Source organism: Clupea harengus, chromosome 1 (genome assembly GCF_900700415.2).
Source record: "Clupea harengus chromosome 1, Ch_v2.0.2, whole genome shotgun sequence".
Classification (NCBI taxonomy): Eukaryota; Metazoa; Chordata; class Actinopteri; order Clupeiformes; family Clupeidae; genus Clupea; species Clupea harengus.
The window spans coordinates 25,563,215-25,589,471 of record NC_045152.1 but is presented as its reverse complement, the minus strand read 5'-3'; the positions used below and the strand labels follow the sequence as shown (position 1 = coordinate 25,589,471).

The following is a 26,257-nucleotide window of genomic DNA, read 5'->3' as shown; positions in this document are numbered from 1 at the left end:
GCCTATGCAAAGTATGAGTCTTCTCATCGCGTGTGTGGCCATGTTAAGGCCAACGTATGTGTAATCTGTGTGATTATGGTGCGAAGTTAGAAAAGATAATTGGTTAGTGATGCATGTAAGACCCTATGTCCATGGGAAGCATAACTAACATTAGTTTTGTATGGTGTGGCGAAGCAAGCTACCTAATAACTTTACCATAAAATGATATCCCAATTTTTTGCCGTTTCAGGGAAGCCTCTCTTACCCTAAATCTCGCTAATGCAAATTTGGCAATGCCACCCTTACTTACTATTGGGTAAGCAGGTGGGACAGAGGCCGGTGATTCCAGTGGCGACTAAAGTACAGGCAGTTATTGATTTTCCAGTCCCACAGACAAAAAGGGCATTATGCCACTTCCTGGGGATGTGTGGTGATTATCAAGGTTTCTGTAGTAGTTTTTCTGATGTGGTAGCTTTTAAGTTTGGTTAGTCTACTAAAGCCTTTTGTTTGGTCCACCGCTTGGCAGGTTGCCTTTGAATCACCTAAGGCTTTGTTGTGTAGTGTGCCAGTAGTCACTGTGCCCGGTTTTAGGCGTCCCTTTAAGGTTAAGGTTGATGCCAGTACTCACTGTGCCTGACTTTAGCCGTCCCTTTAAGATTAAGGTTGATGCCAGTACATGTGGTGCAGGTGTTGTTTTTCTGCATGAAGAAGGGCAGGGCATCGATTTTGTCGGCTGTGGTCGTATTGTGTTTGTTTTCATTCTCTGTATGAGTATGTACAAGGTGCTTCAGGTGTAAATGCGTGTGTGTGTGTCAATTGGAGTGTGCAGGTACGAGGCAGTGCTTCAATGATTGGATCTCGGTCGATGACAATCCATGTCACAAGGAGCACAGATGGCACAGGGGAATCACGTATTGTAGTTTATTGCTTTTGATAAGGTTACCGGGGTTGTGTTGTATTTTTCTTGGCAGACCTGTTTGTTTGTTATTTTGGCCTTTGCCCCCTCTTAAGTTAACCTATTCTCCTTGGAGTTGTGAATAAACCTAATAAATACAGAACTGGTTAAATCTCGTTCAGTGAATGCTTGAGATCTGGGGAAGATGAGTCAATTTCATGTTGTGTATTGGCCATGCGACAGGGCATAACATGAAAATCACATCAGGACATAACATTTCTGGCGTTCTATAGACGCATTTTAACATAATCCACAGGGAAATAGGTGATAGCATGGGGGAGGGGGTGATCAAACAATAGCTTAAATTTATAAGTTCATAGTTTTGAACAACAGTTCAAAGAAGAAGTACTACGGTCCATTCCTTACAGTGGCACTCCTGGTGAGCATTGTCCAGAACCCATGGCAACACTGTCATCTTCTTCCATTGTGATCTCATCTGATGCACTCACTTTAAAGGGATTACTATTGATAGGCTTTAACCAAACCTATCACTAATTAACCTCGGCTTGGCCCTGCCCACTTAGTACCTTTGACCACACATTTAACTATTTCTCTGAAGTGTTGTTTTTTTTTGCAACAGTGTGCCTACGTCTTTCGTTTCTGCCAGTCAATTTCACTCTCAAACTACAGGCCAAGATAGATATAAATAGATTTTAGTTTTGCCTGTAAGACTCTAACATAGCTACTCAATGCAACTTTTCATAGTATGCTATGACTATCAGCATGAGCATGAGCTGAGCTACTTTTTTTATATCCCGTTAAATATATATTCAGAACTGTTGTATAAGGATTCTCATGATTGCATTTAGTATCCACTCTTTAATCACAATTCATTTTACATAGTCTTGTGAAAAGGCTGAATATTTGAAAAATAAACAAGGAAACAATCATTGATTCCATGAAAAAAACCTGAAATCAGTGTAGAAGACACATAATCAGTTAAGCTCTGACCAGTTGGACAACAACTAACACATTTTCCATTGTTTAACATGTATTAATAACATCAGTCAACAAAAACAACACATTATAAAAGAATATACAATCCATAGATAATGTGAAAGATATGGTGTATTTAAAATGCATTGTAAGAATGCAGAGAACATATGATGTTATCATATAATCATATTATGTTTTGACAATGGTAAATATAATTGAGCTCATCAGAAAAGGCTTATTAAAAACTTGATGTCCAGAGATATCCACTTCATACTTGACTTCTATATGAAATATCGGTCAAATCAACAGTTTTTGAAATGCTCATTGCTTATGTTCCTCAGATCCAGGCCAGAAAGGTTATCAGGACTACTGCATGTGATGTTATTGTAATTAGTGACAACAGCATGGGGCTCCTCACCCTCAGCGAGGGTTTCCACTTGCTGGGGACAGGCATGGGGTCTCTTGACACAATAATCCCTCAGAGGGAGAGCATGGCAGTCACATTTCCAGAGGTTTCCTGAAAGCCAGAGTTGGTCTAGGCTATCAGGAATGGCAGGTGGAAGATTGGTCAGTGCGTTATTGTTTAAGTTGAGATAACGCAACTTGGACAGCATCTGCATGGTTCCGTTCATTAAATGATCAAGCTGGTTTGCAGAGAGGTCCAACCAGGAGAGACGCTGCAGAGGCAGCAGAACCTCTGGATGAAGCTGGCGAAGCTGGTTATTTGACAGCAGTAAGTAGTCAAGATTCTTTAGTCCATAGAACGTCTGGGAGGAAAGGTATTTGATCGTGTTGAATCTTAGGTCAAGCTGTTGTAGGCCCTGAAGCTCCAAAAAGCTCTGGTGCTCCACGACAGAAATGTTATTGTGCTGAAGGAAAAGTCGGCGCAGACCTGTGAGGCCGATGAATGCTTGAGAAGTTATTTTTGACAGGCATCCTTTATCAAGATGGAGACTGTGTAGCTTTGACAACCCCTTGAAGATTTGGTCTGGTAAACTCTGAAAACAGCTGCCAGACAGGTTGATCACAGCCACATGAGAGAGACCCAAAAAAGTACCCATACGTGCTGTTTGGATATGATTATGTTCCAGCTCCAACATTTCTAGGTGACCAAGTCCCTCAAAGATCCTTTCTCCTAAGACAACTATTCGGTTATGGCTGAGACGAAGTTCCTCAAGGTATTGCAAGTCACGAAATGTCCCAGGCCTGAGGCTGCTGACGGAATTGTTGGAGAGGCGAAGTACATGTAGACTATGAAGACCTGAAAAGGTTTCCTCATGGATTACTCCCAGTCGGTTGTTAGTTATGTCTAACCATCGTAATGATTTCATTCCAAAAAATGCTCTCGGTGCAATTGTAGTAATTTGATTCTGTGCCAGGTAAAGCTTCTGCAGCTTCGAAAGCTTAAGGAAAACATTGGCCTTGATAACTTTCAGATGATTTCCTGTGATATCTAACTCCTTGAGCTCTGTAAGATGATGGAACAACTGTGGCTGCAGGTAAACTAGTCGATTACCTGCAAGGACCAGCTCTCGCAGGCCTTGCAGATCCTGAAAAATATTCTCGGGCAATACAGCAAGTGAGTTCCATCCTAGATTTAGCAGCCACATATTGGATAGACCAGCAAACAGTTTGTCTTCTATTCTTGACAGCTGGTTATTGTGGAGACTCAATGAGGCAAGATTGGGTGTGTTTTGAAAAACAATACTTGGTAATGTTCGAATGTGGTTGCGCTCCAGATGTAGATGAGCCAATGAACGTAATCCTCTGAATACTTGCGCATCCAGCGTGTAAAGCTGACCATTCTGTAAGTTTAAGAAATCTAAGTTATTGAGATCCTTGAAGGATGCACCTGGCAGTGACGTAAATAGATTTCCATCCAGCCATAAGGAATGTGTAGACTTAGGAACGTCAGGAGGAGCAAGGGTAAGATTGCGTGAGCTGCAGTAGACACTGAGATCTGAGCTGTAGTCATCCATGAGACACGTGCAGCCTTTGGAACACGGCATTTCTGTGGGCTTCTCTGTAGTGGAAGCTGAGTCTGCCCACCCGACTGATGCTCCTAATATCCACAGCATTAGCAGCACAGAAGAATGCATCTCAACTGATGGGAAAAGTGAACATAAATAAGTTATACATTTCAGATAATCTTCTATGCATCATATATAAATATAACATATCATAGCATAACAGCTCTAGCAGACAGGAGGGAAAAACACTGTCTTTTATTTGTTTATAAAGCCTTAGTGGGAAAACTGCCTAATTATCTCATGTCACTTTTAAAATTAAAATCCATCTGTCATAATACACGGTCACAGAGCCTCATCTCCCTTGAAATCCCCCTTACAAAAACTAATATAGGTAAAATAGCTTTTAAGTTCTTTGCTTCCCATAAATGGAACAAGTGGAGTTGAAATTAACCAAGTATTTGTCTGTCAACCAATTTAAGAGCCTTTTAGATAATAAGGATGTGCCTCAATGCTGTTGTTTTAAATGATTCTCTGATTTAATTTTTTTACTTTATGTTATTTTATTTATTTATTTTTTATACTTAATTTCTGAGTTGTTTAATGTGTTTTTTAATTTATTTTGTCTGTTTTGTTTTGTTATGGTTTGTTTATTTATTGTTCTTCTGTACTATGTAGCCTCAATCAGGGCATTGCTGCAAAAGAGCCCTGTGCTCAGTCAATTTCTCCCTGAATAAACAATGATGATGATGATGATGATTAAACACTCCATTGAGACACATAAAGCTGCAGCATGGAGGATCCTGTCTTAGTGGTGGACATAAGATAGATAAGATACAGCTTTATTGTCTTTGTGCAGAATACAAGTACAAAGACAACTGTAAGTCAAATGGGTTCATGGGCCGTGCATAGTTCCAAACAAGTGATATTCATAAATGTATCTAACTATCTACAGTAGGCAAGTCTGTCTGTAACCATTTACATGTATTTGCTTCCTTTGCTGCTGCTGTGAATATTTTCAAAAGGTATCAATCATTTCTTCTATCAATGCATATCGCCCAAATAAAATGGTAGTCATGATCTTTTTTTCTTCAAAATGTGTTGTGTAGTTTCCCAAACATTCTCCCAAAACTTTTCAATCTTTGGGCAGGCACAATACATCGAAGTCATGTTAGACCCCTTTAACAATTAAATGTGCCACAAACGCTACAATCTTGTTAGTTGTACAGTAACTGTAACATTAGCTAGCTATTAGCTATGAGTACTGTTCACCCTCTGTATTTTTCCCTAAACCCTCTTAACCATTTCATCATTTTAGCTTGCTAGCCCAGAATAAAGCAATTATCTAGATGTCGATAGATTTTTATATATATCGAAAGGCAAAATAAATCAACTTTGTCAGAAATTGCATGTTGAATACAATCAACTAAAAACAGTTACTTAAGATTGTGAAACGTGAACTAGCAATCACGATTGAACAATTTAGGTTAAATGATAACTAACTTCTGAAAGCTAGCTAGTTAACTTGACTGGTTGCAGCTGACAATTAATTCAATTAAAGTGTACTAAAGCAGCATAGCAAACACGACAAAACAATCCAAAATCACCAATCATAGAAAGACCTTGTTAGCAGGATTGCACATATCTTAAGCCTACATGGTGCATTGCACGGTGCAGAGCACTTCCCTGTACAAATCATGCAGGCTGGTGCATGTTATTTACAGAGGGGGTGGACACCAAATCTCAGGTCAATTTAGAATGAGGAATTGTCAGTCAATACATTCAGACAGGGGGGCTGAACTGCCTATGCTCCTGAAGCTCAAGACAGATGACTTTGAAGCTGTGGGAAGTTGTACTCTGAATCATTAAGATGCTCAGGTATTTAGAGGTTGTTGACAAAGCCACATGCTTGCATTTAGATTTTTTCTCATTTTTCTTTCTTTTTGATTTGCATCCTGATATTTGCTCTTTGGCATCAATACTAATACTAATACAATACTAAACTCTTCTCATACAGTGGTGAAAGAGGTACATTTTACTTCATAAATCTATCAATATATATGTATAAGCATATTAGGATACTGGCTTGTAACTGTGCTTTATCCTGATAGTAGTATAAGCAGACACCAGTAGGTACATTAGTCAGATGCTTTCTTGGTAAGCAGAGCCTAGTAGGCCTAACCTCACGCACATGTACATACACACAAAGTTCTGCATCCTGGAATTACACGCCTTTAAAGCCCCATTACGGGAGAACTGGTATTTTTTGCTACTGTGCTTCCCCTAAAGTTGCGGGGTGTTGCTCACTTTTACACCACTGTCCAAAATACAAATCGCACTTCGAGACCCCCTAATGGACAGTGTACACGTGTATTTGTTGACAAGCTGAAGGATATGGAACAGGCAAAGACAATGACAGAAGCCATCGAATTCTTTCATAAATAATATTTTTTTTTATGATGAAAAACTAGCGAGTCGACAACTTTCCTAACACAGCCAATTATCAAGCAAGAGCAACACAAGACATAGCAAGACAGCTAATAAGTCATTACTGACTAGTCCAGCAGAAAGAAGCGCAGCTCAGCATCTGACTTGCATCTTTCTGCAACTTTTAGCTCTCGCCAACATGTAAAAGCCAGTCTGAGACAGACTCTTTTTCGGTCTCTTGCTCGGTTTCTCTCTCTTTCTCTTCCTATCCTCCTACAACGTCTTCCTCAGTTTCTTCGTCTCCTCTGCCATGATGTTCATACAGAGAATTCTGTGCTAGCTTCCACTTATAGCTAGCGCATGGGTCTAGCGAGAGGTCTCGCACCCGTGAGTACCTGTAACACTATATGGCCTTCAGAAAACAGGCCTTTCCAAACTATTTTCACAAAAAAGTAACACAGATTTGAATGTTTGAATCACCTGAGCATTCAATCTCTGAGGTAATTAATGGAACTGTATTGGGTGTGAACATGTAAACAACACACTATAAAATATGTAAAGACAGAAAGGGCTTGTGGTTTCTGATTGTAGGTAGTACTGTTCCATATGTGTCTACATTTGTTTGTTTTAATTTTTTCAAACCAGAGACTACTGGGAGTCTATTCAGTCAATACAACTGAATAGAGGCAAACACTGCAATTCCCGCTAAAAGCGCAACTACTTTATACATTTAAAACAAGGGTGTCCGTTTCAACCATATTCAAAGCTAATTTATAAGTTCACTTCACAGCTCTATATTGCTCTTCCCTGTGTTTCCAGCTGGACGGTATTTTTCTTCCATAAGATGTGACCACCAATCTACAATGACAAACAGTGAAGAATGAACAGCTGCAACTAAACTCTACCCCGCCACTCTGGCTTTATAATCCTGATTTAGGTAAAGCTCAAGGACACTTTTTTAAACTGTTTTCCCATCTGAGCCACGCATTTTCAACAAAAAGTACTACATACTGCAGCTTTAAGTAGTTTTACAGTTTTACACACGTTTCATAAATTATATATTATAGTTGTATATATTAAAGTTAGCAAAATATCTTTATGATGTAACTGCTACAAAACTTTGTGATTATCTGGGGACCTACCTTTTGCTTCAGCAATTTATGTGAAGATGAAGAAGCACTCACCAAAAGAGTGGATTGTGTGTGAAAAGATTAACCTACCTTTGCCTTCAAAGTCACTGTCCACTGTCTCTACTCAGTGACAAAATTAACCTCTTCTTATCCTCCCAGTGGTGTTTATTTCCAATTTGTTCTGCAACGCAACAAACTTCAAGGATATCTGATTTAAAGGTCTTAAGGGTATTTGTTCATCTGTTTGTGTTTGACTCTTTTCTTGACAGCTATTATTATTATTACTATTATTATTATTATTATTATTATTATTATTATTATTATTATTATTATTACTGCTTCTACTACTACTACGACTACTATTATTGGTATTATTATTGTTGTTGTTGACATGAAGTCTGACATGACATTTCACTGTTTGTCAAAGCAGTGTTCTATTTTTACTTACCTGTACAGTTAGATAAATGGAGGGATATTCATCTTGGACAACATTAATTTAGAAATGTCAGTAGGAGCTAAATACCTTTTTCAGATGGCATTAAAACATTTTTTATATACCAAGTCCCCAAAGTCATGTCCTTAACTGACACTCATAAAACATTAGAATTTAGAATGAGGTTGGACTTCATGTCACTTCATTTCTCTTCTGTGTAGCTTTATCTTGGGAACTATGACTAGCTGGATGGTTTCCAAGATATTTCCCAGAGTGCAACTGCCACCAGATTCTTTGGAGAGATGATATTTGACAGGCCAACTTGAACTTTGGATTTGTAGGTTTTGCCACTTAGTATCACGTTTGTATGACCAGTTGGTTAGAGATTTTTTATGAGATGGTGACTGTTTTAGGTTGTTTTAGGTAGTTATGGGCGTCAGATTATTTTTGAACTGAATTATTACTTCAGTTTCAATAGCCCTATATATTGTTCTTTCTCTGTTTATTGTCTGTTGCCACATAATTTCTTTTTTCAATGGTAAAAGTAGAGGAAGGTGATCATGGTCATTCTGCTCATTCCCAACATTCTAAACATGCAGGGGTGGTTTCTTTGACAGCTTAAGTCACAAAGCTTCATGAAGGCCTAAAAGTGTCAAAGGTTTAAAGTTCTGCACTTAGACTTGCAGGTTAGTGAGCTTAAAGCCCAAAGCGCATTCATTTAGAGTTGTCATACAGTTCAATGAATACAATCTATCAGAAAGTGTTACTAATCTTCAAACGGTAATGGTCAAAGTTGTCAATAACATCTGTGGATCCTAAATACTTTACAGACAAAATGTTTCATTTTAGAGATTGATATGCACTTTAGGTTTCAGGGTTGATTTCCCCCCTTGTTATTCATTGAAGGTAATTAATGATTCATCAGAGGTCAACTCAAGAAAAAGAGAGCTAGATGTTATGGCATAAACATTGACACAGGGCCGTAAGCACCATAGACACTGACACAGGGCCGTAAGCATTAAAGAGATTACATTGTTCCCGGCATAAATGTGCCCAAATTCTATAGTATACTGGGAAGGATATGATTAGTGTATTAAAATAAGCTCTCAACCAGTCTGAACAAAATGGATAGCGCAATATTGATCCCCCCTTGTTACGCAGGCTTGGCTCAGATCATGGCAACATAAAGGGGAGGCCACATGTACTTACAAATAATTAAGTACATGTATTAAAGTATTAATAAAGAGTATAGAGAATGTCAGTGTAAGGTTGAAATAAAAGTTTAGAGCAACTCTATATATACTGCAAAACAGAAATCCAAACCCAAAAGCCAAAAGAGAGGAGGAAACCAGCCTGTAAGCCTGTTCTTCCACTGCACATTAGGGAGGACCCACCCACACCTGTGCGTCTGTTCCAGCTACTGCAGAGAGAGGGAGAGAGCAGAGGTAGATAAGAGTGGGCAGGTTTATACAAGTTTTATATAATGTATACAAGTAGTAGTTTAGTGCATTTAGCTAATGTTTCACAGACAAAAAGGTGGAGATAAAATAAATTCCCCACAATTTAACGTATCACATCAACACGTGACAACAATGACAATGACAAGCCCTATAAAACCAACTTTGTCATATTGGCTAAAACTGTCACCAGTGTTGTAGTTGAGTCACTAAACCTTAAGTCTGAGTCCAGCCTGAGTCCAAGTCACCAAAGAAGAGTCCGAGCTGAGTCAAGTCGAGTCCCCATTACTTGTGTCCGAGTCATCAATAAACTATGAAATGAATTAATCAGGAATAAAGAAAATGTGCTCTTTATTAAATAAAGTTGTTCTAATCTGTTGTTTGCCATTAATGTGTGGTGAACATCACACTGCCAAGGCTTGTTTATTTTGTCAATTCACGTCAATGGCAAATCGGACAGATTTTGTAATGCTTTTCACGACAAATTCATATATGCGATTAATTTAGATTAATTAATAACAAATTATTTATAATTCATAATTTATTCATATTTTTTTTATGTTTGACAGCCCTAGTATTAATATAGCTATCAATATCTTATGCCAAATTAGTAAGACCTATTATAAAAAAGTAAAACATAACAAAAAAAGTCACAGCCCTCATTTTAGGGCTGGGCGATATGGACCAAAATCCCAGTATTTTTATGCTGAGTGACTGATACATGATATACAGTATATGCCATATGGGTATTTTCTACTGGGCTAAATGTTCAGTTGTCACTGTAGTGACAATGTTTTGTAGAACGTGATTGAGCTGCATGACTAATGCATATAGGTTATTTTCTGTTTAAAATAATGGACCTGTTTTAAGCATTTGTGTTATATGCATAATATGATGCCAATCTGTTTCTGGGAAATATACATGTATTTATTTGCTTAAGTGTCAGGAGCATGCCAAGGCTGTAAACGCGCTCACGAGAGGGCAAAGACAATCTTTTGACAGTTCCACCTGTTTGACAGGTTATGAGTTAACTTGCTCTGTTATTGTCACGTCCGCACTGAACCCAGCTCCTGCCACGCCCCCCATCGACTTTAAGGCAGCATTCAGACGTGCACGTTGGAATGCGTTGATCCGTCAGGGTTGACGGATCCCCATTCACTTTGAATGGGGTGACGTCATCCTTTGCCGAACTGAATTGTGGCTCCGTTGGGTTCCCGTGCGTTGCGTTTCATGCTTTGCTTGCGGGAAGAGTTGAAGAATGTTCAACTTCTCGAGAGGCAATGCATGCGTCAGCCAATCAAATTGCCTTTCATGCATAACTGACAGCACAGGCACTAGCCAATCAGATCCCGTATATATGCTTACGTCTAAAAAGCGGCAAGCTAAAAAAAAAAAGATGGCGACCAAACTCCGTAGATGGTCGTATTTGTACCTAAAAGTTGTTTGTTTGACTTTTTTTTGCTTAGATTTTTTTGAAGTTACCGAGAAATAGACACTGTACATTGTACAATGTAAAAACCCCTTTATTGTAACTGAAAAATACGTCTGATAGGATTTGCGAGGTGTGTGAGCACCCTACCTAATGTTAGCATGCTACTGCTTACAAGGTAAGCAGCTTGCTAGTGGCGTGATTGGTTCGTTGACCTGTCAATCTCACTATAACGTCTCTGGTATCAACAGAACCCCACGCGCCAGACTCCTCCTCCGCCATCCGTTGGCGCAACGCATTCCAACGTGCACGTCTGAATGCTCTGTAACTAACGCACCTGCGCTACATTCATAATCACCCGAATACTGATCACATTCACCTGTCACATTCCCAATTTCTGATTGCACGATCACCTGCACCTGTCACTCACATCATATAAACTTTTGTACAAACTCCAGTCTAGTGGTGAAATTAGTTTAAAATATACTGCTGAGCGTGGGCGCCGTTTGTTTGTTGGTTTTTCCTGTTTGTTTCCCCTTTCCCTGCCTGTGTTAGAATACAAAAAATTCTGTTAAACATTCCATCTCTGCGTCCTGAAGTCCCGTGACAGTTATAATGTTAAAAATGTGTCCTGCTGTGACTGATGTTAGCTGACAAATCATGTTAGCTTTACTATCCAACAGTTTGCTAATTTGACCTGTTGGTGGTGCCTACGTTGATAACTTTTTTAGCTTTATTTTACCACAAAGTTAATGTTACTCACTTTAGTGTCCATTCCATCTGACATGGAATTTCCAATAGTGATTGAGTCCGTTTTTGACTGGACAACTGTGGCTGCTTCCATTGGTGATAGTTGACATATTGCTGTGGGCAATACATAGAGGAAAACTGTATCAAAAGCTAAAAATGATAAGCGAATGGGTTCACAGACGTGGCTCAAATTCATTATACTGTTAGCTGGCTAGCTAAACATGATAACTCCAAACCTCCATTTTCTCATATTGGTGACTAGCAGAGGTAACACATAAAAACGTGTAAAAAAAAAATTCAGAGTTGTGGAGTTTGTGGAGAGATGTATGGATGGCCGTGACCCAGGTCTACTATGAGGTCCTATGTGGTGTAGAAGAAGATGGCCTACTTGATATCTCCAATATATTTCACATGTTTTGCATTCACTATGTCTTCCTACCTCAGCTGAAGGATGGCTTTGGCAGAGACAACCTGCTCTTAATTTCAAAATTGTGTTTCTCACTTAGTACTGGCTTGTGTGCCTGGCCTGTCAACCACTGCAAGACTGTTGGGACTGTGAGAGGTTTGGTGGAGGCATCCATTTTTGTTCTGGAACTGGACTGTCCAAACCTAATAAAGTAAAATTCTACATTTCATGTACACTTACAAAAAAATAACTTAAGCAACTCAAATGTCCCACACTTTAAGCCTCTTACTGTTATCCTCTAGCTCAGTGGTTCCCAAACTTTTTACAGTCCCGTACCCCTTCAGACATTTAATCTCCAGCTGCGTACCCCCCCCCCCTTCGTTGGGAAAAAAAAAGTTTTCCTTTTCACCTTTTACTTTAATTCTAGCTCCTGAAGAAAATCTTGAATGTAGTTCAGCACATTTTGAATGTAGTTCAGCACAGTTTGCAGCTTGCCATAATGAAGTTTGCATCAGACTTATAAATACAAAAGTAATGGATGATTATCAGGTGTAATTATGTTTGCTCTGCATAAGTGAATGACACAATTTCAATGTATGCCTAGTTGCGTTTTTATCCTGAAGTGGCACAAAAAAGGGCTGCCAGAGGTCTATATTTAGTTCCCTTACATCTGGAAAGCTGTAGAGATGCAAGCCTTTTTGCAATTGCTCAAGCATGGGTAATGGTAAATAGACTGCCCTTTCATAGTGCTTTTCTACTCAGAGAGCACTCAAAGCGCTTCACACATTAATGCCTCAGACATCTACCCATTCATACACTGATGGCAGAGGCTACTATCCAAGTTGCCAACCTGCGCATCGGGAGTGGTTAGGAGTTTGGTGTCTTGCTCAATGACACTTCATCACTTGGTGAGGAGAAGTCGGGATTGAACTAGCAATGTTCCGATTCCTCTACCTCGTGAACTACTGAACCCCCTCAGAAGTCAGGCCACGTACTTCAGAACAATGGTACTGAAGGATAAAATCGACAGGTTTTCACAGCATAAAGTGTTGTTCTATCAATACATACATACAAACATAAGGAATATGAAGCATAATATATATTTAACAGCTTTACCAGTTGGTGTACTCATTGAGGTTACTGAAAAACCTTACCATTGGGTCTGTTTTTGAGAGACCGGATATCCAAATGCAAGTAGATGGACACCTACTGTATGTGAATACACAAACACATTTTATGCTCTTAAAACATTTGTCAAACATACTGCACAAACTCTTCAGAGAGCACCTCCTTTCCTAACTTGTTATTCCTCTCCCTTCCTCTTCCTTTCTCTACCTCTCCTTATCCTTCATCTAATGCTATCTCCTCTAACTAGTACTTAACTCGCACTTACAGTAGTTACATTCCTGCATTTTTTTTATTTCTTATGTAAAGTAGTATTTATTGTTACACTAGGTCTCTATTGCTCGTAGCTTGATTGTTCTCTGCTTTGTACGTCGCTTTGGATAAAAGCGTCTCCTAAATTACTAAATTAAATGAGAAGTGTGAGAGCATATACCAGGTATTTCCATTGTGTTGAGGTAAACAGACAGGCAAGAAAAACACAGCTAAATACAGTGGCTAGGTTGCATTTAGAACACTTCTATACAATACTTTACAATGCAATTCCTATACCTTTCCAATCAATTCAATGGTTTCTGCATCTACATCTTCAGGGTTTACCACCAAACTGTCCAAATCTCCAGTAGCAGGATAGGTGTATTCAGGCACCGGACGTCCTTGAGCCAAGCTCACAGCCATGATCTCCCCAAAGCTCCTAAGGATATGCACAGACAAATACAACACATATACACACACACACACACACACACACTACATATACATAAAGCAAACATATGAGTTAAAGTGTAGCTATTATTTTAAAGCAAAGGTTTGTTAGAAACTGAAGTAGTTCTCATCCAGGGCACTTATTGAGTATATAGGATTCTTTCCTTTGTAGTCAGAACCAGGTTCAAAGTAGCGCAATTCAATGCCAGACATCAGGCCTGCCAAAATCAATAAGTGCACTAAAGTTAAACAACACAACCGGAGAATATCAACAAAATTGATTATTAACAGCATTTTGTAATACTACAAGACTGAGATTGACAGTTACCAGAGTAAGGAACTCCTTTTTTATTTCCCCTGTGTCTACACCTGCCTCTCCCACAAAACAAACACTAAGGGAGCATTTTGGGCGGGGGTTTCTTCGGTCTGTTCCATTGTTTAAAAGCACGGTGAAAGAAGTTTGACCTAATGACAGACTGAGAATTTCTGAGAGTTGTCCACCTGTTGAGCTAGATTTTGCATTTTCAACATCCAAAGTGTTTTTGTTTCCTGCAGGTCTAAGAAAAATATACAAAAGAATAGATAAGTAAATGTCAAAAAGGTTAAACATCTGTATCTTCAGTAAAGACCGTAATGATAGAATACCTTGTTTTTAAGCCTAGGCAGAATTTGGATGTCTAAATGACACACTTCCTCACAAAAAGTACATTACATGTAATCAATATTTTACTCTGCAATCACCTGACATGTTTCAATAGTTTAGAGTTCAACCACTTCTACCTTTCTGTACTTCTAGAACATCAAGGGGATTGGCAATTTGGACAAGGAGCATACTCAGTCTGGAAATATATGAGGAAACAATAGTAGGGTCTATGATGAATTCTATCAATTCAAATTCAATTTAATATCAAAGAATAAAGTACTCCATAATGACAATGACCTGTTTGGATGGTTCTGCATTCTCCACGCCAGGGTCACAGTCTTCCATATTCCACTAATTTAAAATGTATTACATTACAAAAACAGTTTTGCCACCACTGCTTGCTGTTTGTACTGGTGGTCCAATATAGCCCTCTGATTCTGAAGCAATCACAGTTAAGGGCCTCTGTCCACTTCCACCTGTGAATATATCAATACTGAAAAACAGCAATGCAGGAACAAGAGTACAAATAAATGTTTTAAACCACAAAACCATACAATACCCATTGCTTAATACAGCAGCCAGATCATTCTGGGGAGGTCAAGACACAGCATGTCAGATAACTGTACGTACACAGAATATGTTTACAATATGAGTGCACATCATGAACCTATACTGCTGCTAGCACATACTTCAGCATGACTGATGTCATTGACTATTAAGCTTCTTTTCCCATGTCCTGCTTGAATCAATTTCAATTCCTCACAGCCTTTAGGTGTTTTTGTAGACATGTGAGGCAGAAGGTAAAAAGACACCACAACTGACTTTGGCGCTTTGCGTTTCATGTGGACTTAGATTTTAGATTTTTTTTTTAATTACAGAGAAATAGACACTTACTGACACTAACGTCAGCACATCAGCAAGCAACCTACTCACAAAGTATACAGCTTGTTGGCGAAGTTAAAGAGGACATGAAAAAGCCTAATTTTGACAAGTTTTGTACAGAATCAAGTGTATTGGTATTGATTTGGAGATAATTTTAGATATAAAATGATTACATGTTTCATCATAATACATTTATGTACTAACTTATGCTTTCACTCTGGAACACCGCTATATTGCCGTTGCTTCACTGCCTATATCATGAGGTTGGTCGGATAAGTTAAGTGAAGGCAGAACTATGTCATGGAAAATGTAATTATGTGAATAGGCTACCAAATATGAGATCTGGCTCAGCTCGGATGAGATGCCATACTTTTAGGGAAACCTTGTTGTAGGCAATTCTGTTGCCAAATAGCCAAATGGATTTTTTAATGTAACCACTGTGGGGCAGAAAACACTCTGAAAATGATGAAATCTACACAATCTTCTTGCGTTTGAGAGTGAGGTCCTTTGGATGAAGAGTCTCTATATCAGGCAGTGCCAAGATGAAGTCACTGAAGGGGCAATTGAAAAGGGGGCAAATCTTTTTTTAGATAGTAAAACAGTAGGCTATCATCCTGCTATGCTTATTTGAGCATTTCCCAATATAAACAAAATTGTGTGTGAAAACATCACTCCTCATCACTATAACCATTAAGTACTTATACACATATTAGGCAGCGAACCTTGGCCCCTCACTTCTCTTTTCTTCCCCTCCTAGTCTAGATTGTTACAACTGTGGGATGTTGCTGTAGTCTCTCCACCTGATCTTCTTGCAGAAACCCTCTGCCTACACCTACCCATCACCACCACACTGTCATGCATTAATTCTACCCTGCTCATGGTACATCTACACACTCTGTGCTAGCCTATTTACCCGTAATGTAAATAATTACCACCATCGACATAGTTTTCTGTATCATTGCTCTACTCACCCAATAGTAACCTTACGAGTACACTCCATACCCAATAAGCTGTTCTACAATACCTGAATGCTCTCTATCCTCATATTATCCACTGTCAATTTTGTATCCCATGTATGTTTGTATGAATCGTGTACATGTATCATGTATGTACCATCTTTTGTTTGTATGAACACGCTGTTGCCCTGCCTCATCAGTTCTTTCCTATATTTCAGGATTTTTATCTGTTAGCTCAGTGCCGCCGCTGTAGTACAGAAATGACTGCATAAAGACATGTACTACTGTATTGCCCTTAGACCTAAAGGCCAATAGTCTGCTCTGTAGATGTTGAATGTATTCGAACACATTCAAGCACACAAGGGTCTGCCTGCAGCAGACATTCTCGAGCTCTGTAGGCATTTTTTTCACAATTGGCACAAATACACCTGTATCAGGAAAGACATTTAAAAAGTGCCAACATTGCAGTTGTACTTTATTTGAATGTTGTGTTACTATTAAAGACATAGGTCACCAAATGCATGAGAACAACATGTGTAAACACTAAGAAATAGAGGTAAACCTACATCACAATGAGTTACGTCGTACACCCCTTGCTTGGCCCATTACTGTAGTCAGATAATATTGCTGGCTGCGACCTAACTTAAACTTTACAGCTTGAGTCTTACTGGTAGAATAGGCATCACGTAATCATGCCTGTGTTACTTGCATTTACTTAAATACCAGAAACCAAGCTTTTCACAACCAGTAACTTACATAAACACACTGTATTTGTTACGTACTCATACATGAACACACTGTATTTACATACTCAAGTCACTATCATTGGGTTGTCCTTTACACAGCCAGCAAGACCGTATGACCTCAGCCAATGTACAAACATACAAAAATAATTGTCAAGGTGACAAAGTTAACTAATCATTCAGAAACGTCCCATTGAAGCCTAAATTCTCTAACTTGTTCAGGGTATGATTCTGGTTCAAAACAGTATGAGTGCATCGCTGTGTCCAAGTCTCCAGCAGTCATGTTTCTCCCAAGGTACACACTCAACAGTTTCCATGGTAGCATCAGAGCTTGTCTCTGGTATCACAAAACCTTACTTAGGTGAGCGTGGAGGAGGGGAGTGGGGTGAGCTGGCTCATTAACATTTAAAGGAACATTACATTTAGTAATTTAGCAGACGGTTTATCCAAAGCAACGTACAAAGGAGAGAACAATCAAGCTACAAGCAATAGAGACCTAGTGTAACAATAAATACTACTTTACATAAGAAATAAAAAAGTACAGGAATGTAACTACTGTAAGTGCAAGTTAAGTACTAGTTAGAGGAGATAGCATTAGAGGAAAGATAAGGAGAGGTAGAGGAAGGGAGAGGAACAGGCACTCAAAACAGGTCACTTTGAACATGTCTGTTTTAGACAGGGTGAGAAGCATGCTATTTTGCTTGATCCTTGTGGTATTTTGACCAAAGTATGTTCCAGACATTTCATTAAGATCCCAATGAACCATGTCAACTTGTAGAAAAATGGGCATACGATGACTCCTTTAAGTAGAGCCCTGATTCCGCGTGCTGACCAGCTCCAACGATACTGTGTGTTTTACTATCTTTTAAGTTTATTTGGTAGCGTGTAGGTTTTATAGTGATTAGTTAACTTATTATTATTATCTAATTATCTTATTAAACCTCTCCTGGCCTTGGCAGGCACTCGCTTGCCCGGATTTGGCCTGGTAATAGAAACACGGCTAATGGGTAACTACGCAGCTTTGCCGTTTGGCCTCCAATTATTATGCTTTATACTCTAAAGTATTTCAATGCTGTAGAGATATAGGCTATGGCGTTTACTTGTTCTACATGTAGTAATGCTTATTAATATGAAAATGATTTGTGCATTGGTGCATAATGATGTACAAATGTATCAACACACTGTTAATACCTAATTCAACGATGTCCAATCCCACAGAAAACAAACAGAACAGAGAGAGAAAACACAGATCAGTCAACAAGTCAAATGCCTTGAAACAGAATTCTATAGATCTATTTCAAAGCCATGATTCTTATGTAATGACAGACAATGGGTTTCAAAGTAAGCTTGTTTATAGGGTTGTATTTGCATTAGCAGATATAATTTGGGTAAAATTACCCCCACCACCCCCCTCAAACCCTGGTTTGGAGGTAGAGGATACGAAACATGAAACAAATACATAAATGAGTCATCAAGAGAGTTTAAAGTTGATTGCACTTTAATATGAAACAAATACATAAATGAAAGTCATCAAGAGAGTTCAAAGTTGATTGCACTTTAATTGTTTTATTAATATCTTCTTTAATTTTGAACATATCATAGCATATATATTTAAATCCTTTAAATGTTGAGAAAAACATGATAAGTGCATTCACATAAATGAACAGAGTAAATAAATAAGTGCTATCTCATGCTTGTTGCAAAATGTATTTACAGGATTTACCACTGTAGAACAATGTTTATTTAACTACAAAATCTGAGCAGAAATTACACATTATAAGCTCAATTGAGTCCAGTGTATTGACCAACAGAGCAGCCTGATGTATTATTTCAGCTCATAACTGAATATAATATTTTTTTAAAAGCAACCATAAGATTGGTTGAAACCACTTGCACTGTTTGGTCGCATGTTATCTAAAGTACAATTCATAGTCGACAAGTGTCTCTCGACAAAATCATTTCTGGGCTGAGGAAGAGAAAAAGCAGAAGGTGGTGTGAGATCGCTAAATATGTTAAGGGCAGATATTGGGGAATACCTTCTTGTTCAACAGAGATGGAAGAGGAGCTGGGCTTCGGCTGCACCATGGCAACACTCAAGAATGTAGAACTTTGAGTTGCTATCCAATCAGAGTGTGCAAGCTCTGCGACACCCCAGCAGACACAGATTTGGTCTCATTTTGTCGAGCTGCACTTGTTGCTGGGACTATGAATTGCGCTATATGACTATATTATAAAAATGTAATAATCTCATTTGATTTGTATATGATTACATATGTTGGGCATCCTATTTAGAGTTTATACACTATACTACAGTTACACAGTCACCAGCAAGCCAAAGTGATGTGAAAACAATTGGGTTATTGAAATGGGAATCTGTATCACCATCACTGATGTGAGTGGAATCTGGAAAAAGCACTGGAGTAAAAACATTGATTGATTTCTGCAGCATAGTACCTTAGCATAAGGAACCTACTCTAAAATGCATTTTATCAAACTGTGGGTTAAACCCACTGGGAAATTGTATTGCCTAATACTCCATTTAGTCATTCTCCAGAACTCAATAGCCAGACATTTGCAGATACACTCTATAATTTACTTGGTTGATGATGCAGTGTATTATTTATGTAACCAAGAGTCAAGATAACATTTTCGGTCAACTGACAATTTGGTCCTCTTAAAATGGGTAAGGTGAAAACAGATAAGATGTCATGGAATGAACAGATGGCAAGATAGTGTTTCCCTGAAATGTATAGGGCCTACAACAATAACCTCAGGGTTATTTGAATACAGGAGCAAAACGTTAGTCATACAAACTTTAACCAAGCCTTGCCTTAAAGACAAATCATATCGAAGAGACCTGGTGAAGCCCCCATTCCGCTTATGCCGTACTGAATTTAATTTCAATATTACTGCTATACTGTGTCTGGTGTATTGCAACTTAATATTATTATTTAGTCATTGATTTGAGTAAAAACGGTAGCACTTTCAGAGCGGTAATAAGGGGGTAGCATCATGGTACAACTAGGCCTACTTAATAGTTTTCAAGTTGTTTTTAAATACAAATCTGGACTGCATTTATATACTTACATAGCGCTTTTCTACTCAGCCCTCAGAGTGCTTACATGTTAATGCTTCAGACATCCACCCACTCACACTCCAAACTATTACCATTTTGTTACAGACTTATTACCACTGCAATAATCACCACAGTGGATTATTCTTTAGTAATTTGTATTGTTTAAATAATGTGCAGGTTGTTATGAGTTGTTAGCATGATTTTATCATGATACTACCCATTTATTACCAATCTGTAAAGTGCTACCAAAATAACTCTTGACTAAATCTAAAGAAAACTATTTCTGATCTGTGTAGCTACCTTTCATAACCATATCCATTTCATCCTGACCTTAGCTGGCCCATTCCACATTCATTATGCTGAAGGTACAAGTATACACTATGAGACCATTGTTCTGAAGGATTCGCCTGTTGAATTGCTACAAAGATGCGAAATACAAACGTATACAAAAAATATAAATCCTAAACATGGTAATTATCTTAGCTACAAATAAAGAAAAAATTAGGCCAGTTTTCAGCAAATTAACAAACTCAAGCTAATAAATTGCCAAGGTGGAAAGCACAAAAAAAAAATGCAGATTTCTTGAAACAAACTATACCATAACCAAAATAACCTGCTACTTGGAAAAAAATATCAAATATAATAAATAATGTGTGTAATTCATTGTGGACCTGCAAACACTGAAATTAAGGTAAACATCTGAGAGTTGTGTCTGGCCAATTTTATTATTTTGAGCACTAGAGTACACAGTGCTATTGGAATACTGTGCCCTAAATTGCCCCGGAATTTTCACTCATTCAATCTAATATGGTTTAAGACAAAAAGGAGCCTTCTTACAATTTATATAATATATTTGTCTTCACAAACAAGACCGTAACTTGTCATAATGGCTTCATGTACAGAATCAGAACATGTTTATACACACAAAAAGTGCTGAGTCATAGCACTTCTATTCACTAAGTACAATAAGCCAATAAAGATATTCACAAACACCGTCCGTCTTACACTGTAATAATACCACCAGTGTTACACACTAATTAGAAATGTGTAAAGGACAGTGATACTCTCTACACACATAGCCCTAATTATGTCCTTGAACATTGATTGACACAGAAAAGTGCAATGGTGATTGTTGGGGATTGGTTTTCAAAGGAAAGCCTATGAGGATGTGCCAGTAGCCTGTAGGCATAGTCACGTCAAGTTGACTTTGGATGCCTACCCTCATAAGGATGTGACCAAGTCTCTATATTTAAGTCAGGTTTTTCCCCCCATACTCAGAAATGTGTTAGTTCCTTGTAAATTAAGTCATGCTAGAAAAAGCAGGCCATTTCCATGAAACTTGCTATTTAAATACATAGCAAACAGGTCTCTTCTCTTAACCCCTATATTTATATTCAATTTGATGGTACCCCCAGGAAGTGTCATCAAAGTGCGTTGTGGAAATCTGCATGAAACAGTCACACATAATCTTTTTTTCAATTTTATTTTATTGCATCACACTCTGTGACTGTGCTAACAGTGGAGACCGTATGTAGTAGCCAAATGAGAGAGAAAATGTGAGCTGCCATATGTCAACCTATCCAGCACATTATTGGGACCTCTGGGATCACATTTTAGGTTCTGGCCTAATGTGACATTTCAGTAGACTGGCTGTACTGCTCCCAGCTCTGTTTTCCCACCGGGATAATAGTTGCGATTTGGCAGCCACTATGGCAAGCATCCACTTATGCAGCGACCAGTAAGGTGTGACTTCAGTGGACTCAAGCGATGGCCAGCATTGGCACGTTTTTGATTGGTCTCATTGCCACTAAGGTAATAACCCGTTTCATATCAAACCAATGAAGACCAAAGATGTTTCCTATGTTCTAAATTGACAATATGACAGGTGCATGTCTCTTTAGATCGGTATGTTACATTAATGAGTTGACAGTAGGTGTTTTTTCACTGCAGGAACAAGCAGGTCTTTTTAGGGTGGCCCGAACCTTTGTGCACAGATCGACAGAGACACAGGAACACCTGTGGGACCTTTACCAGGTCAGTTTTTGAGGTAGAAATGAGTACCCACCCTGGGGTAGGAACCTCTGTGTGGTCCTGAAACTGCTAGGTTGGGCTAGCGGTAATGATTAATGCTCATCGGTAAAACGGGATGTGGAAGACAACAGATGGCCATTTTTTTAAAAAGCAAGTATATTTTTTACCAGATTAGTCAACAGCTTTAATTAATCAACAGTGGTGCTGGCAACTTAATGTATTTAATAATTACCAGCTGCCATGAAGTCATTTAATTGATTATTAGCAACTTTAGAGCAAAAATGGTCTAATGTTAGTGCTGCTGGACAAATGAGGAGCAAAATTATCACGACTTGTAGGCCTGGTGGTTCCTGCACCGCTGTGGAAAAACAAAACACAAAAAGGACCAAGCAGTGGGCTGTTCCTGTAAGCGTTTGAGCCACCTCAGTATCCTACGAGTTCCTGCAGTCAAAACATGCCTAGTACTGTCTGCTATGAAGACCCCATCAGACGGTACCATTCTTCTTCATAAAGTTTGCAAGCTAGCAGAATTACAAGTTTGCAGCAGCGTAACATAATGCGGACTCCATGGGTAAAATATGATCTGTCTGCGAGTCTTGTGTCAGTTGCTTACAAGAGATCCCATACCTAACTAGCTACCTGCAAAATGTAGCCGTCAGAAATGATGCGGTTTTCATTTTCAAATATTTGTGTATTATATGCATAATAGTTCTGTTCATAGTTTGCATGTTTATTTCATTTATTTAACCTTTCAGGACCAGATAAATGTACACAAATGAAATAAAAGTCTTAAAACTGCGCAGGAAAATGCACATAAATCTATATTTTTGGACTTGCCTTCAAAATAACACTGTTTAAAGCCTAAAAGCATTAAAAATGTTTTAAAAAGCCTTGATATTGCACCTTAAAAAGACTAATGTAAGACTAATATTCCTCCTACCCACAGGAAAATATTGAATGAAGGGTGATTACGATGTCTCAGTAAGCATTGAAGTGTGGTATGAAATGATGCTGAAGGATGGTAGCTAGCCTTCCCAGAAATGTTCATCTGCACGATCCAGACCAAGACCGATTCTATTACAGTTATACTCCAATTGGTCAAAGGCTAATCCAATCACTTAAAATGTAGTCCAGGTCAATGCCCACTTGTATGCCAAGAATGGAAAATAATTCTAAATGGAGTGTGGCCTCACCACTTTTCACAAAGTAACTATGTCAAGTCACACCAACTTGCACATCTATCCAACATATCATCTCTTCTTTCACTATCCATACCCCATTTTGCTACAATTTCAGTAATGTATGCCGTGACCTCATTGGGTTTCTATAATTATATACATAGTGTAAGATTAAGTGAGTTATTTTTCTGTGCATAGCAGATATATTATTGGCTGAATGTCTATACTTGATTGACTATTACACGTACCTGTATGTTGTCTGGTAATAAACTTGAAGAATGAAACATTTCTGAGGATTACTTTTCCTGTTCGTTTTGTTTTCATAAAGTATGTTTTGATGATCAAAACAGATCTGGACAATCTGGGCTGCAAATAACAGATTATTTGGGACACAACATTACTTCTAACAGAAAGTTCCTTTAGCAGTCTGTCTGGTGTGTGAGCTAAAAAGAAAATGTTCAGGTGTTTGTACACAGTCCTGGCACTATGAATGGGAAACACTGGAGCTCGGACCAAGCAATACACAATTCGAAGCCAATCAACAACAAAGAGCACTAAAGGGAGGGGAGCATTTGACTGGCTGTTGAGTTCAAATATCAATCTTTCGCCAGCATCAAGGACTACACCTTTAACCTATCCCATATTAACATAGGGGTAATCTTGTGTTTTAATGGGTTAAAAAACAAAAACCTGGTACTCAGATCTTGCACTTCAGCTGGAAATGAGCATGACCTCATGTGCTTACACACTAAAATCGTGCTGAGCACTTTTCTACACGGTAGAACAGTATTTATGAAAAGATACTGGCAAGGAAAATATGCGTATCTCTGCATATGGTGTCGAGGTGGCATACATATAACATTTCTACTTTGCAGATTGGTGACAGCAAGAGGAACTAACGGTGACGCAAACTGGCTAGGAATTATCGTGCATGTATTGTGTAGCAATTTCAGGTTTTCCCAATGTAATCTGTGTAATTGACTGTACTCATATTGAAATACAGGCACAAACGGGTTGATCAGTTTGATAAAAACATCTATTAATCCAACACCCAAATTATTTGAGATTCCACCAAGACACTTTACAACAAATGTTGTAGCATAACGGACTGGATTATTAATTCTTTCTTTGAGAAAGCACTGTTTGGCGCAAATTGCAAAATGGAGAACTTCGTGATCTCTATAATAACTCAACTTTGAACATAATAAATAATAACCATGGCAGGATGCGCAGCAAAGTAATTTCACTGTGTTTGATATCTGTGACAAAAAAACTCCATAACCAAATCGTGGGAATGTGCGTACACTTGTTCCTATGGCAAAAAGATTGATACATTTGGCCCCTTGGGTAATTAAAGTAGGGCCTGAACGTAGAACTGTAACACAGGCTGGCGAATATAGAATGTAGTTCAAATTCATCCCATAATATTTTTTCATAGGCAATGATCTGGTTCAGTGGTAGGAAAGGCGCTTTTTTTTTACTAGATAATCTCACAAACACACACACTTCTATGTATATGAACACACATTTGTATATTTCTCAGGCACATCAAAAGTAGCTGCATCAGAAATAACTGGCATTAAAATATCACTGAGGTGTCTGGTGTGTATGGTCGACAGAGGATTGCATGCTGGAACAAGGCTTTCTAGAGGATGACTTATTTCAAGAGGCTTTTTTTCCACTAACAGTCTGATCAGTGGTCTCTGTGGTGGAAGACATTGACTTGCTAACTGGCAAGAGAGAGTGTTTGACTGGGGCTGTGACTTTGGAGCACACTTTCTTTTTAGTAGCAGTTTTACTCGTTTTGCTCTCTGGAGAGGTCAGCAAAGAAGGACCTGAAGATACTTTATCATCATCCATACCACCTCCCTTAGTTTGGTTACTAGACTTGGCTGTCCTTTCAGATGTCTTCTTTGTTAGCAAGGTAGTTTTGCCCAAATCAGCAGATCTTCGAGTCTCTCTTTGGCGAAGTGCACTTTTCAGGAATGACAGACCCTTGTCCTCTGATTTGCTACTGTGGTTCAGGTCTCTGAGTGAGATACTGGGAGAGCGCAGGCTTGTGACGGAGGAGCTGTTGCTGATACTCCTCGCTGGTTTCCGCTCCGCCCGTTCCTTCTCAGCCCCCCGAGGCTGGGAGCTGCGCTGAACCCCACTACCTTTAGGCTTATCTACTTCAGATTTAGGGTGGGCCACATCTTTGCTAGAAGTCCTTTCAGCAAGCTTCTTCTTGCTGGTGACAGATATCTTCTCAGGCTTCAAAGAGCCTTTCTTGACAGTTGCAGTCTGAGACACAGAGGGCTGTGATGTGGCGGAAGGCTGCTCATTACTTTGGGCATCTTGGACAGCTGTCTTTTGGGCACAAGAAGACCGCTTCACAGTCTTGCCAGACTCTTTGTTGGTGCTGGTCCCTTTAGCACTCTTAAGTAGAGAGCTGGAAGACCCTTGAGAGGGGGACTTTGTGGTTAAAGATGAACTGTGGTGCTTTTTAGAGGTCTTCTCCAAATCATTCTTAGAAGAACTCTTTTTGGTTCCACTACTCTCCCCCTTTTGCTTTTCAGCAGAGCTTCCCTTACGTTTCTGTTCTTTAACAGGGGCTGCATTTTTGCTCTGATCGTGAACTGTGACTTGACTATTGTTATCAACATGCTCGTCCTTGGAAATCCTACAGTAGGCATCATCCAGAACTGTCTTGCCATTTCCTCCATCACTACCATAGCCCTCCACAGTAGCAAGAGGTGCCTTGCTGCTGGCATGTCGATCCTGACGGCCAAAGCAAGAAGTAGACACTTTGTCATCACAAGCTTCTCCAATTCTCTCCAATGGAGGGGAGGAGCGGGAGTCGAGGGAGAAGCTTGACGGAGAGTTAGACCTCATTCGTAGTTTGGCTGAAAGGGACCAGGAAGGCTTCATGCCATTCTCACTGAAGGCAAGAGGGCTACTCATTGAGGATCTAGAAGATAAGCTCTGCCGTTGAATGCTCCTCACAAAAGGTCGAGTTGAAAAGCCTCCTTAAGAAAAACACAGTATTTAAACTACTGCATTGACCATAAAT

At 38.9% G+C, this 26,257-nt stretch overlaps 2 protein-coding genes across 6 annotated transcripts in view; both read right to left on the bottom strand.

Moving 5' to 3' along the window:
• Positions 1-1,733: 1,733 nt before the first annotated feature.
• igfals (insulin-like growth factor binding protein, acid labile subunit) lies at positions 1,734-8,757 on the bottom strand. 4 transcript variants are annotated; one of them, XM_012826449.3, is made up of 2 exons: positions 7,918-8,757; positions 1,734-3,974 (listed from the first exon to the last, which is right to left on the bottom strand). In XM_012826449.3, the coding sequence occupies exons 1-2, from the start codon at positions 7,967-7,969 to the stop codon at positions 2,173-2,175; spliced, it is 1,854 nt and encodes a 617-aa protein (XP_012681903.1). In that variant the 5' UTR covers positions 7,970-8,757; the 3' UTR covers positions 1,734-2,172. The 4 variants fall into 4 exon arrangements, with proteins under 4 accessions (XP_012681903.1, XP_042564338.1, XP_031429241.1 ...); XM_042708404.1 differs by having other exon boundaries at positions 7,843-8,754; XM_031573381.2 differs by lacking the exon at positions 7,918-8,757 and adding an exon at positions 7,407-7,655.
• A 9,643-nt stretch (positions 8,758-18,400) lies between these two features.
• usp31 (ubiquitin specific peptidase 31) overlaps positions 18,401-26,257 on the bottom strand; it is a 54,404-nt gene continuing 46,547 nt past the window's right edge. Inside the window, exon 16 of one of the 2 annotated variants that reach the window (XM_031573362.2) lies at positions 18,401-26,210. In XM_031573362.2, coding sequence (XP_031429222.1) covers positions 24,868-26,210 — 1,343 coding nt within the window. In that variant the 3' untranslated portion in view covers positions 18,401-24,867. Of the gene's footprint in view, positions 26,214-26,257 lie in introns of both variants that reach the window. The other variant, XM_012826444.3, reaches the window with a different exon arrangement.